Genomic DNA, 15149 nt, shown 5'->3' on the forward strand with positions numbered 1-15149 from the left:
CGTCCAGAGGATTTTTTTATGTTGGGGACCGGGGTAAAATGCACTAAATTATTGAAAATTTATTGCATTTTCTTTTTTTTTTTAATTTATGGAAACTGCCCCCTACCCTAGCCCCCGCTGCGTACAGTCATGGTTCAGTGACAAAACAATGGCCTCGTAACTGTGAGGCCCCAGGATGAAAACCGTGTCGATGTGCTTTATTAGTGCCCTTTTGTGGGGCATTAATCCTCATTACTGTCATTTATGACTTGAGAGCGTAGGTCCCCTAGTTAAAAAGCATAGTAGCATACACATGCTTTAGCAGTTCCGCAAAACACACATTGGCAAGTTATTATTCAATAAAATCTGAGAATGTATACTATTATCTATATCTATTATTTTTAAATAATTTTTTAAATAATTCCATAAATTGGGGTAAAACTAAAATATTCCACCTTAGTTTATGAGCGACAGTGTATTAGGAAGTAATCATGGTAATGGACAAGGGAAGCAAATGGAATCAGAAAGTTGTAATAGGGTAATGGCTGAATAGTTGATATGGATGAGAAAAAAGATAAGAAGAAAAAGGGCGGATCCAGGATTTTGCAATAGGGGGGGGGGGGCTGAAATTTGAAAATCGCGCCGACCGATATTTCGCTCAGTAGGAGGGGGGGGGGGGTAGAGAGCACTTATATTTTTCTTGCCAGGCCCCCCCCCCCGCGCCTGGATACTACAATATGATATCATCACAAAATATTTTGAAATATAGGAGAAAAAACAGACGGATGGTGTTAATTCACTGAAGTAAAATAACCTAAATGAATACCATTTATTCCTAAATTTACTTATTCGAATATACATAAATTAAGGGCATTTTATGAGGTCAAAAGCCACAGCAGTAAGAAATTGACACAACCACCCACCTACACACACGTATATACGTATATATATATTTCATATGTGAGTGTGTGTATATATTTTTTTTGAAGTAATGCGAAAGGAATCGCTGTCTTCCCTTTTTGAAATGTTTGCAATATAACTCGTTTAAATCAAAACTTTTGAAAAAGGTCGGCAGTTTTCGGATGAGAAGCTCAGTGCTCTTCTGGTAGCGGCGAATCTCTCTCAGGGCGACTGTGCCAGGCCTGTATCGATGAGGCTTCTTGACTCCTCCAGTGGCGGGGGCACTCTTTCTGGCATATAAAAGCAAATATAGCAACAGATATATTGAAATGATATATTGAAATGATATATTGAATGTATATATCATCAACTGACCAAGGCCCTTTTATTAATCTCTAAGCACAATGCAACCAGCCAAATCTCATTAAATATTGCATGTACATTTTTATCAACTCAACATCCTGTATGTGCCCATCGCATGGAGAAGTCCCGAACCATAATCACATTAAAAGGCTACATTTAGATTGAAGTGTATAGGAAGAGAACGGTCTGTGTTTGTTCAATTCATGCTATATACGCGTACAGAAAGTTGATGGAAAGAATAGCAACGCTTTCTGCCAGGCGCGCCGGAAGCAGTTTGGGATTGGGGGGGGCAAACATTCCAGGGGGCTCACCTTCCAGGGGCAGTGACGTAATGAGAAATAACGTTCGGTAGGGGGGGGGGGGGCAGACGAAAAATCTGCATCACCACCAGTCTTGCACATTACATGCAAGTCCCGCGGAACGTTTTTCAAAGTGGAGTAATAACGATCAGGTAGAGCGTAAATTGGCGTGGGGCTCAGGGTCTGAGCACCGGCAGGGGGTCAAGGGGCTGAGCCCCCAGAAGCTCTGGGGTTTTAGGTATTTAATTACGGTTAGATGAGCATCCAGGGCCCTCTTTAAGGCCATTGACGTGTTCCAGGGGGGGGGGCCTAGATGCTCAGAGGTTTCAATATCTTACTATGGTCAGATGAGCATCTAGGGGCCACCTTAGGGCCCTTGGTTGGGTCCAGGGGGCAGAGCCCCCGGAAGCTCAGGGGTTTTAGGTATTTAATTACGAGATGAGCATCCAGGGGCCCGCCTCAGGACCCTTGGTGGGGTCCAGGGGGCAAAGCCCCCGGAAGCTCAGGGGTTTTGGGTATTTAATTACGGTCAGATGAGCATCCAGGGGCCCGCCTTAGGGCCCTTGGTGGGGTCCAGGGGGCAGAGCCCCCGGAAGCTCAGGAGTTTTAGGTATTTAATTACAGTCAGATGTGCATCCAGGGCCCGCATTAGGGCCCTTGGTGGGGTCCAGGGGGCAGAGCCCCCGGAAGCTCAGGGGTTTTGGGTATTTAATTACGGTCAGATGAGCATCCAGGGGCCCGCCTTAGGGCCCTTGGTGAGGTCCAGGGGCAGAGCCCCCGGAAGCTCAGGGGTTTGAGGTATTTAATTACGGTCAGATGAGCATCCAGGGGCCCGTTTTAGGGCTCTCGGTGGGTTCCAGGGGGCATAACCCCCGGAAGCTCGGGGTTTTTGGTATTTAATTACGGTCAGATGAGCATCCAGGGGGCAGAGCCCCCGGAAGCTCAGGGGTTTTAGGTATTTAATTACGGTTAGATTGCATCCAGGGGACCGCCTTAGGGCCCTTGGTAGGGCTCGGGGGGGGAGCCCCCGTAAGCTCTGACGTTTTAGGCATTTAATTACGGTCAGATGATCATTTTTTCTACCTTATTTGTAACATTGGCAGGTCACTAATTTTTTCTCTCCGTCTTTCTTTCTTTTTCTCTTTAACATACTTTTTCAAAAAGTGAGGGGGGGGGGGGGCTCGAGCCCAGCCACTTTGCAAACCTTTACATGAAGGTTTCTAAATAAGCGTATTTTTCGCCCGACTGTAATTTGGGAATTTCTTATTTTCCAACGAACGCATAAAAAGGTATGACTTACAAAAAAATGGAGAAAAAAAATACCAGAAAATCATGTCATAACAGTAATATTTGTAAATCACTGGTATCGAATAAGAAAATACACCCCCCCCCCCCTCCCCCATCAGTACGCCAGCGTTCAGGGGCTCATGTCTTCTCACCCCTATAACAAAAAAAACAGACACGCTTTCCCATTCTCGCACAATATTTCCACAATATGCGCGTATCGCTATTATAAAGACCTCCATTGATATATACCGTATAGGTGGAATGCGCAATGTTAATGAAATTGAATTCATGTGAACTTTCCTTTTCTTTGAATGGAATTTTATATGTGATTTAATTCAGGTTTTTATTATTGTTATGTTCTTTTGGGTTAAAAATACAAACCATATTTACTCCTTAACTGCCTTCTTTTTTTTTTTTTGGAGGGGGGGGGGCGTTTTGGGGGGGCAAAAATGCGTTTTGCCCCCCCACTTTTTTGATTGGGGGGGCAACTGCCCCCCCTGCCCCCCCACTTCCGGCGCCTATGCTTTCTGCTCTCTGTGGGATTTCATTCGCGCCGAAAACATTCTCAATGTGTGTACTTACGAGATGAACTTAGCGTTGAGAGAGAGAGAGAGAGAGAGAGAGAGAGAGAGAGAGAGAGAGAGAAAGTGGGGCACGGTGAAAGGGTGAGGAGAAACGGGAACTACTTTAAATAGGAACTACTTTTGACCCGTATGTTTTTAAGATGAAGCCATTCTATTAAATGTAATGAATCGATGTGAAATAAGGCAGGATAACGACATTCTGTATTTGCTTACAGATTGCATTAAAAGCATAACCATGACAAAGAAAGGTGATCAGAGATGCTAAGATATAATTTCAATTTGATTTTATATGATTTTATTTGATTTTTAATGATTTGATTTCATTCATAATCGACAATCATAATCAATGACGTAATGTAACAGTTTCGCATTAAACCAGGTGTCTTTTCCTGTATTATGTTGGGACCATTTTTTTAAATGACCACAGCCCCTTTTAAAATCCGTAAATGAATGCGGCATCATAGGACAACTATCCCGTGGACTTTTACCCCCGGACAACTTTCCTGTGGACAACTACCCCTGAAAACTACCACTGGACAACTATTCTCTGATTCAATTACCCCTTAATATATAGGTATAGTATAAGAGTATGTATAGATATTTCAAGAGTGTTTGTGTCCGGAGGTGGTTTTCTTTGTCCTAGTACTCGTCCGGTGGTAATTGTCCTAGGGGTACAGTTGCCTAAGGAATATAGTTGTCCACGAACAATGTCCTAAAGGAGTAGTTTTTCTGAGGTGATAGTGGGGAGGTCGTCTGATACGAATATCGCTTCTATATAGGTCAGGAGGATGCATTAGTCTCTCTTGTTTGTCATTAAGGGTATCGTTTAATGGGGAGTTGCTCTTGATGTATTGATCTTTGCAATGCTTTCTTCGCCAGCCGTGTTATTCCATTTCTTTCACTTGATTGATTCCACAAGGCATATAACGTTACTCTTATAATCATGTTCGTATTTAACTGCATATATCTATACGTGACAGTGTCTCACATTCCCTCATGTAACCGCTATGTAAACATTTGGTGATTGTTTTACCTGGCTGCTATCTGTATATGCGTGTAAGTAAGCAACAAGAGGACCGACTACTTTAAGTCTTCTCCTAGGGACTTGGTAATGAGGATTAATGGCTTTACCAAAGGGTACGAGCCCGTTGACTTGATTTCGAACCCCGGACTTGTCGCGGTTACGAGCCATCGCAACTCTTTCACACAATGTCATGTGAAGTATTCGTTGCTCACTGAGAAATGGTATTACAATATCATGGATGATTATTTTGGTATATAGTTTAACAAGAATAATAAATAAATAAACCATCCGTTTATTTGAACTCTGAAAGTTTAGAGTCGTACAGTGACTTGATATTAAATTGGGGGTATAACAATTATGTTCGTCCCCGATATTCACCCCCGAAACAACATGCTGAGCTGATACGAACAGCATTGTTTGTTGATTTCACTCCTGTAGACTTATGCAAGTATAACGTTGCAGATAATATAGTATAAATACGGAGAAACAATAAAACAAACAATAACAAAAGAGAAGTTATTGTGATTTTATATTATTTTTTCGCAGATCAGTCTCGCTATGAAAACCATTTCAAAGCAATACATTTATTGTATTCAAGCTATATTTCCAGCTTGAAAATGTAAATGGCTGGAGACACTATGCACACAGCAGTGGACAGAATGAGTTATGAAGTTTGTCTGAAACGTTTACATAAAATGTAAATTGTATATCATTGAACAACATCTTGGGTTCATTTAGCTGGCACACCCATGTATCATCCATATTATCTGCCATATTGATTCACCGTCAACTCCTTTCATCACAAGCGGTCGGCGTACGAGCATAATTTTCCAAGGAAGGGGGGGGGGGGGGTTGACGTCTCTTTTCCAAAAATCAACTGTTTTTTTCTTAATTTTTTTCCTTTGCAAACGCCAAGCGAAGCTACAGCAAGCAATAAATTACATTAAAACTTGAACATGTAAAAAAAATTCCAGACGAACCCGCTGCTCGAGTATGAGGTAATGGCTGCCCAAGTATTCGTAATTTCAGGTTTATTACGATCGGGAGCTCCAAGCCCCCCCCCCCCTCCTCCTCCTCCCTCCTTCTCTTCTCCCCTTCCCTTTTTCGTTTCCCGCGCCGCCTTATACGTCATACGCCTAAGACGCGTTTAAAATTATATATATAGTCGGCATAGTTAGAAAATTAAATTACAAACAGTGACATTTTCTTCACGTCTCATAACATTTCATTAAGAAGAACACCTGAATGAAGAAGATATTCTGCAGCAATACGGAAAAGGGGACTATAATGTGCTGGGACATGATATAGGAAGAAGAGAAGAAAGGGGTTAACATTCCTCTATTTCCACCATTTCTCAATAAAGGCCGATTTGCTACTGCCTACCGTTATTTTGATTAATTTAGAAAATACGCCGTCGGATTGAACAGGTGTTCTTGATGCCTCAACCATACTGTAACCTTACTCCGAATACTTAACAGTGCCATCAATAAAATAAACATGCTGGGTAGATATCAATCTATGATATTTCGAGTAGTGTGGCCTGAAGGAAATCATTATATCGCGACAAAATCAGAGGATATGATAAGCTAACAATGTAATTCCTCCTGATTTACCACGTTATACAAAACGATTCCGTGATGTGAGCAGTGATAGCAAATATTATTTCTACAGCTAGACAGACCTGTGATAAAGTCATGTGTACGCATATATGCCTTTTTTTTTACATCATCTATTTATCATTATAAATGTATTAGTCAAGAATGTGTTAATCTTAAGTCGTACCATATTGAGCACATCAAAATTGCCATTCAAGTGCATATAGTGCTCTAAGTCAATGTCGGTTAATTTATACGACCATAAGTTATGGCCGAAGGCGGAGTTGAGTATGCGTACATCAAATTTGCGTAGTATCATTGAGTTTGTGTGTATTCAATCATTCAGAATTTCGTTTTAAATCAAATAAAAAACAAACGTATGTTTCCAAAGGTACTGTGATCCCTCTTCAGGAATGACTGTAGTTTATAGACAATGCCCTGAATCAATAATCAATCTCCCTCTTCTTTTCTTTTAACAGTTAGACGTATACACTGAATCTCGACGATGTATCTGCCTGAGGACAACACGTTGCCCTTTGATGCCGGCAATGTGGCCCCATCTCTTCATGTCCCTCCACCCAAGTTCAACGATGATCAGCAAGGGGACAGCCAAGAAAAGAAGAAGAAGTGTGACTCGCACATCGACATTGATCTCCTCAAGAGTAAATCCTTTTACTTCCTGTTCTATGGTGCATACGGCAGTCTCTACCCACTCTTGGCCGTCTACTTCAAACAGCTTGGTTTGAACGCATCCCAGAGTGGTCTTCTCATAGGAATACGTCCATTCATCGAGTTCTGCGCTGCTCCACTGTGGGGCGGTCTTGCTGATTCCTGGCGCAAGGCCAAGGTGCTGTTCCTCTTCTCACTCTTTGCTTGGCTCCTCTTCACCGAAGCGATGGCTTTCATACGACCTGCTGGCTCCAAGTGCATCATCTTCAATCGAACCGATGATAACGGTCACGACATCATCGTCGTTGACCAAGTCGTCCATGATGGCGTGCATCACTACGTGTACGGCCCCAGAGACCACGACGAGGATGATGGGACAGTCGTCGGCCACCAATCGGACATTGACCAACCATTCCGTACAGATGAAACAAGCCCTGTTATTGAGAATCCTTTGGGAGGTTCATACAAGCTTCTCAACAAATCCATCGGGACAGAAGAGCCTATTCGTCGATTACCGTCAGGGACTACAAGTGTGAAGTTCATCAGCGATGACATCCGTGGTGTCTTCCTGCTCCTCCTCATCATCATTGTCGTCGGCGAGTTTTTCAGCTCACCCACCATCACCCTAGCAGATTCGGCTACGCTAGGCTACCTTGGTAGTGACCGTTTGGAGTACTACGGTCAGCAGCGGATGTTCGGCTCTCTGGGGTGGGGTATCTTCATGCTGATCAATGGCATCCTCTTAGACCACACAGCTTCCCACACCCATGACTGTGAGGGGGCGCAAGTACAAGAGGTTAAAAGAAACTATTACATCTGTTTCGGTACCTATGCTGTACTCCTCACATGCTCCTTCTTCGTGGCTACTCAGTTCAAGTTCAAGTATTACTCAGATGATGACCATAAGACAGAGATGTCAAAACTGACCTACAACAAGCAGAAGGGTCAGGTCAGCATTGGCGGTAAGTCACCTTCAAAGACGACTCAATGCATACTCTCTTGCATTAAACTCTTGAAGAACTTACTAACCTAATCCCGGTTGAAATAATAATACTTAAAGAATAGCAAACGGATCCAGACAATACCATTAAGAAATATCAGTTTAGATGTGATTTCATTAATATACATGTACGAGGCTATAACTCTTCAATGGATTTCGATTTCGATTTAGATGAATAATAAGATCGGTTGCCCGACAAAACGTCGCGTAGCGCTGCATTATCTTTTGCCGGGAGGTTAATTTGTGCGTTAGGGCTTTTTTGTTCCCAGCAAAACGCCGTGTAGCAATTGAAAGATATTTTTTGCAACGTTTTCAGCACTTGAAGTATGTGTTAATACTTTAAAAGCACGCTACTTTTTACCGGGCAACCGGTTATTTTCTAAAAATGTTTAGGTTTGAACCTAATTTCTTTTTTTATAATTCCGCACAGACTTTGTGTAAAGACACTCGTCATGATAGTATTCTTAATGCACTATGGAAACCGGGCCTTCAAAGCTCATACTCATTTATTCTTTAATTTGTCTTTATCCTTCTCATGATATCCGTCTTTCATCTCAGATGAAGGTCGTACTCCTGCGACATACGGTTCTGTCGCCACCCAACCCGACCAAGACGGGACCGACCCTACCTCGTCAACAGCTGAGGGCGGTCAAACCACCAGTGATGGCCCCTCTGACACGAGGGATTCCTCACATGACACCAGCGTCCCCACCACCAGTGGTGCTCTGACCCCTACCGAGGCACACCAGGAAGACCCTGCTGGTATCAGACAGGTGTTTCGTATGTTCGCCACCATCCGCTACGGTTCTGTGCTCTTTTTGGCCTGGTTTGCAGGATTTGGTATGGGACTTCTCTTCACCTTCCTCTACTGGCATCTCCAGGATCTTGGAGGGCCACCGTCCCTCTTCGGTCTTGCTTCAGTCGTCAACCACGTCTCAGAGATACTTGCATACTTTTTCAGCCACAAGGTAAGACTTCTTGATGATTGCAAATTCAATATATATCCTCTACCCAGATGAAGTAAATTAATAGCCTATACCTGGCAAAAATTATTTCCTTAAATGCTTTAGTCTCGTAATAGTAGTGTTCATGAATCTGGAATGATATTACCAGGAGCACCGTCTATGACAGACATCAATAGTGTCGTTGGCATTAATCTGCAATACATCCTTAAGAAAACCGATGTAATAATAACATTATCATGATCGTTGCAAGCATTTCATATTATGTAGCCAGTTATTAATCTGTCTTTTGTTTAATCATTATACACGCATCGAGGTATGAGTCATATTGCAAAACCGCCTCCAGGCCTATTCCAAACCGACCGATTCTTGGCTGTTTTCGCATTGCAAGTTTTAGTTTGTTTGTTCTTGGCCAAGTTGGCCCGTGTGTGTCTTGTCGATGTGCATGGAGTCTGAGAGGGTAATACAATGTAATGGAGACGATACAAATTGTTTTATTGGTAAAAACGGTGATATATTATCATTACACCTCTATCAATAAACACATAGACAGATGATACTCGTAATGATACAATAATCATCCATCACTTTGTTGTTGCTTGTCTTTCTCTAGATACTTCATGCGATCGGCCATATTCCTGTGTTCTGTCTGGGCTTGTTCTGCTATGCTATCCGTTTCCTTGCAATCTCTGTCCTCATTAACCCATGGTGGGTTCTCATCGTGGAAACCCTGCAAGGCAAGCAATCTCAATTATTTTGTCCACATTATAATATATATGATGATAATAATAACAACAATTATATACCTCACTTAAGAAATCCAGCCATCTGATTGGTCGAAATTGCATTCATAAACTTTAACTATTCCTGTAAAATTCCCGGTAAAATTCCAAACCCATGTAATAGTTCTAAAAAATAGTTCTAAAATCCCAGTAACCATGGTTACCGGGAAAATAGTTCTGTCTTGGTGAAATACCCATAGGTTTACATGTTAAAAAATGGTCTGAGCGATCGAGGATACCGTACGTGTGCGAAGAATTGGTCGGTAATTTCAATACAATTGAATCTCGATCGATCTTACCGACAATTTTATCTTGCATTGTTGACATGAAGACGAAAATAAACTTCCAAAAACAACATCTACCGATAGATGTTGATCTAAGTTCGTGCCAATATGCATTGCAAAAGTAAAAGAAGGGCCCGTTTTCAATCCATTTTAATGTATATATCAGATGGCCGAGCGGTCTAAGGCGGTGATTTTGGTTACATAACCATCTGAACGCAAGAGATCGAAACCCATCTTTGACCAAAAAACAAAAAAAAATATTTTTTAGTCTACTCTCAAAGATACACTTATAAAAAACAACCGTGCAGATAAACTAGATATAGGCCAAGGTGGTGTCATAAGTTGACTCTTTTTTTTTTTGGCATATAAAAGTATTAATGACTGCTTTAATATTCGAGAAATAGCTGTTTTTATACGCTCTCGTGAAGGTTACAATTGGGCTATTGCCCTTGGCACGCCTCGGGCAATAGCACAATTGTAACCTTCCCTTGAGCGTATAAAAACAACTATTTCTCTCAAAGCAGTCATTAATACTATAATATGTTCTTTTCAGGGTTACGCTGTGAAAAAATGGTTAAATTTACGTAATTTGTTGGGCACTATTTGACCAAAATTTGAGTAAAGAAATCACCCTTCAACTGCCCGACTACGGTAGCCCACATGTTGGGACAATATTGACCAACTGTAATTGGGCCAAATACGAGAGAATTATGCACGTGTGAAGTTGGGTACTTACGTTTACCAATACCACTGGGCAAAACATTGCCCAATGGGTGGGTTGACTATTGGCACAACGTTGGGCAAAGTGTTGGGAAAATATTGCCCAATCTTTTCACAGTGTATAGCCACATAAGTATTTGATACTGCCCTTGCGGAGGGCCTTTGAGTGTTTATTAGCCCATCATCCGATCGTTGCGAGGTAACCCATTCAATACACCTGGGTCGAGACGAACAAAATGTGGTTTAAAAAAAAATCGTGATCAAGGATATCATTCATGTAAGCATCGAGCAAGGATCGAACGCAGGGTCCCACATACTGCATGTGACTTACATGTAAAAGCTTCCATCAATAATTTACCACTACTCTCCCTGAAAAGAGTATACTGTCTGCTGACACGGATTCCTGCGCTTCCCTTTAAAGCGAGAAGGTCCTCTAACATATTTAATATAACAGAACGATGCCTTTTTTTATCTTCCGTCAGGTCTTTCGTAATTAAAATATATGCCAGGTTTGTACATGTATGTGACGTTGTCCTATGTCACACGTTTTATACTTCGTGATGTCTCTCTTTAAGTTGCACTTTACGCGTTGCAGCAGTGTCTTCTTTTCCCATTTTAATATAGCTTAAACCGGATATTGTCCTTCATAGTCCAAATTATTTGATTGACCTCTTCCCTCAGCCATTGGACTTTTTTCGAATCCGCCAGTATGTATTCTGCTAACCTTGTATTATATAGCATTCTACACATTACCTTCAATTTGATCAAGATTAAAGTAGCAAATAATCCTGTTTTCTTGATTATTTTTCAAAATACTCAATTATCTTAACAAGATTTTTCTAAGAGTGTAGTAATGTAAGGCTGGCATGAATCCTATCAAGCATTCTGACACAAGTAGTACTGGAAAAATGCAGTATTCAAAATTAAATCCAAAAACAAGAAAGAAACAAAACACACAAGAAAAAAAATGTAGAAGGACAAATGTCAATTTTCATTCATCACGAGTCTCAGTTTTCCCTGTAGCAAAGTATTCTGATTATGTATTCAGTCCAATTAGTATTTAAGTGTATTTCGAAGTATGCTCATATGGATAAAGTGTACATCTGTTTTGTCTAGTTTGACTCAGGCTGTCTGACTAAGGCTGACTTAAAGGTAAAGACCAGTATTGGAAACGCCCCCAATTTCAAAAAATGAAATGGAAGCTCTCATTACCAATCATGTGAAAGAATATGTTTTGACTAATACATGATGATAACAAATTTGCCGGGAAACCGCCTACTAATTCATATATTTGGTAAATTTGTTTCTCTCATGGTCTGTGAGAGATATAGGGTAGTCCCATATACATCTTTCTGTTTATAGTGCTTGTAACTTTACGAAGAATGGGCCAAATTTCTTATCATTTTGATGATTCCAGAACCTTGCAGATGCTAGATGCTAGATGATCAACCTTTTCTGATCGATTCCACAACGTTTCTTTCACAATGCAATCGCATGACCATAACTGGTCTTTACCTTTAAATAGCATTGCTTGCAACCATGGAACTCCATGTTTTAACCGAAAACACACCTCTTAATATTTTAAGGACCGCTCTCAAGACGGTAGCCTGGAGAGTCCATGAATGTCACCAGTATACACCTTCAGGTTCCAGAATAATCTTTCTCATTTTTCTTTGAGGGTGGGGGTGTCATCAGAGGGTTCAATCTGTTACTTTGAAAATCTGAAGATATTGACGAAATAATCCTTCCTGTGCGTTAGATTTTTGTGCCGTTCCCATTGCAAATTTTTGAAGTGCATTTATGCCATCAGTACAGAATTCGGTGTAAGTATGTTTCATAGTTCTATAGTAGGTACCTAACCACACATAAACACAGCGTAATATTTAGAAGGACCTTCTTATGATATTGTTTCCGAAAATCACCAAAATAAAGGAATCGAACAGGTGAGCAAATAAAGATATTTCTCGGATAATGGGAACGGGACTGTCAGCTTGAAAGCAATCTGTTTATTCACTGACTGAGCTAGCCTCGGATAACAAGAAGCTTGAAATCCGCACCGGTCGTTCTGTTTGCCATCCTGATCGATTCGCTGCTAGCTAGGTTTGACATTCGCTCATAAGACATCTCTGGTACCTTTCATACTGCGTCATTTAGCACGGGCCGCCGTGTCCTCTTCCGCGTTTTGGTCAAAATTGATACTACCGAACATGCTGCTCGGTAGATTAGTTTTCGCAGAATGAAATAAACATGCAGGTTTCCCAAATAAAACTAATGTACCCCCTTAACACAGTCATGAATGGATAAGTTATGAAGATATACGTGTACAAGCTTTTGAACTGCATACAGTGCGTCACAGAAAAAACGAAACCGAGAATTATTGATGTTATATCATAACTTAATTACAATTGTAATTAATAAATGACACATATTTGTAAAGCTTAGATCTTCCTATTTCATTTGATGCAACTCATATGATGCACATTTCACGCATGAGTAATTAAAATCAATTAGTCATTGGCGGATGGTATCTGAATTTAAAAGAGAAAGTCACATTTATAGAAAGTTCATTTTCTGCCCTTTCTTAATGACATCTCAGTCAGGAAAAATTAGTTAGGAATAACAAAGTTCTGTTTGTTTAAAGTAATGCTTGCATCTCCATAATTTTATTAAACGAATTAGTTTTCACTAGCTACCTGCCGTAGCAACAAACAGAATTGACATAAGACGTAACTCCGTTTCGTGACAATCAGCCATGCATGAAGTCTTTCGTCTTCCGTACGTTATCAAGGTATACGTATTTGACTAGCAATAACTATTTATAACAATCACTATGGCCTTACCATCCTGTATAATTATCCATATAATTGGTCAGCTACACATGTACCATACGAATATATAATCGCGGACAACTCCCCCCCCCCCCCCCCCCGGACAATATTACTCCCCTGCCTGGCTAGTTGTCTTGTATAGCGCTGACCACATTAACGGAATGCGCTGTTGGGAACATAAACAGGTAATAAAATGTAAACATACATGTACATGTCGCGATCAATACATGCGTTTTCCGATAGATTTTTCTATCCCTATATTATTGTAAAGGCATCCTTACTCAAAATACCACTGACTTTCTTATATTGGAGAGCTGTAGATCTTTTCTACCGAGCAACGCATCATTTTGACCTCCAAATCGTCTCCACTAATACTACAAAGTCCTCGAAATAGCCTTGCAATCGAGTCACGTCTTCCAAGCAAAACATTTCTCATAAATGTCAAATTGACAACCGGTAGCATTAAATAGGCCAGGATGGGAGGGGCTGGGGAGGAGGAGTGAGAGAAAGCTAAAAAATATCTAGTAAACAATATTTTTCTGTGTTTTATGTGGTTCTAAGTATATGTCGTGATTGTTTTCTTTTGATTGCTGATTATTAACAGTTTTTTAATTGTCTTGTAGATCCTAGAGTGCAAAATGAAAATCTGCCTTTAATAGTAGAATTTTTGTTCAATATCAGTGTATTTTTCTTTGATCAAATCAAATTGACATTATCAATCATTAAAACATACATGATTCCATATTTTTCTCAAACAATTCACGCTTTCTGTAATACAATTTTGGATAGAAATTCTGAATTAACCTATTCAGTCCCCTTTTCTCCTCCTCTCTATCTCTCTCAATCTTTTGTTTCTCTCTCTCTCTCTCTCTATCTCCCCGTCATTCTCTCTCCCTCTCCCTCCCTCTATCACACACTCTCTCTCTCTCTTTCTCTTCCAAAGTTTTCCGGGCATGATAGTTTTTCGTTCTACTTGAATCCATCAAGAATCTCTCTCTCTCTCTCTCTCTCTCTCTCTCTCTCTCTCTCTCTCTCTCTCTTTCTCTTCCTAAGTTTTCCGGGCCTGATAGTGTTTCATTCTTCTTGAATCCATCGAGAATCAAGCTCGGTGGATCACGGATTTACTTACTTCACATCTTCATTAGATCCATTTCTTCTATATAATACTAGTCTCAACCATTATGCAGAATACTATACGCAGGAAACATGACATGGGACTGTTATAATTATGATGAATGATGATACGTACACATTTATGGGAAGTAAGATCATGAAATTATTTCTTATAAAAACGATACATTAACGAATAGGGGGGGGGGGATGCAATCTGACTTACGGAACGTGATCCAAAGGCACTATGTATTCAATGTTAAGTCCATTATTGACCAAGCGATGAATTGGTTGACTCTTTGATTAATGCAACAGTATTTTAACTATTACTAGCATCGATATTATAAATATGGGAAGACATAATGCTTGAATAATGGACTATCATTGTCTTTTTGGTTCCCATAATCTTTTTTACTGATATTGCAGCAAGCATTTTTATAAAGTGGAGCAATGTCTCTAGAAAACAGCTACTAATTCAAGCACTCCCCCAATTATTTATAGTTTTAGATCTTTAAAAAAAAAATCTTAAATTCGTTCAATCTCAGACTCGAGCAAAATGCGAACCGAAATAAAACAAAGTAGCAAAGAAACACATATTGTACTAGATGAATCAGTGGCAAATATGTATTTGTAAGTAAGCAGTGCAACAAATGGATTCACTTTCCATCAAATCTAGCGCACTGATGTATTCCATCTCAATACATCAGCGAAATAAATTGAATTTCGGAGAGCAAATATCGTTCCATTACCTTTCGTTAAAGAG

At 40.4% G+C, this 15149-nt stretch overlaps 1 protein-coding gene across 2 annotated transcripts in view; it reads left to right on the plus strand.

Annotated features, from left to right (window-relative positions):
• Positions 1-15149, plus strand: part of LOC582361 (major facilitator superfamily domain-containing protein 6) — a 32203-nt gene that overhangs the window by 10891 nt on the left and 6163 nt on the right. The window contains exons 2-4 of one of the 2 annotated variants that reach the window (XM_011680194.2): positions 6515-7662; positions 8259-8668; positions 9276-9399. In XM_011680194.2, coding sequence (XP_011678496.2) covers positions 6537-7662; positions 8259-8668; positions 9276-9399 — 1660 coding nt within the window. In that variant the 5' untranslated portion in view covers positions 6515-6536. Of the gene's footprint in view, positions 1-6510; positions 7663-8258; positions 8669-9275; positions 9400-15149 lie in introns of both variants that reach the window. The other variant, XM_782312.5, reaches the window with a different exon arrangement.

Source organism: Strongylocentrotus purpuratus, unplaced genomic scaffold, assembly GCF_000002235.5.
Source record: "Strongylocentrotus purpuratus isolate Spur 01 unplaced genomic scaffold, Spur_5.0 spur5_scaffold_6, whole genome shotgun sequence".
NCBI lineage: Eukaryota > Metazoa > Echinodermata > Echinoidea > Camarodonta > Strongylocentrotidae > Strongylocentrotus > Strongylocentrotus purpuratus.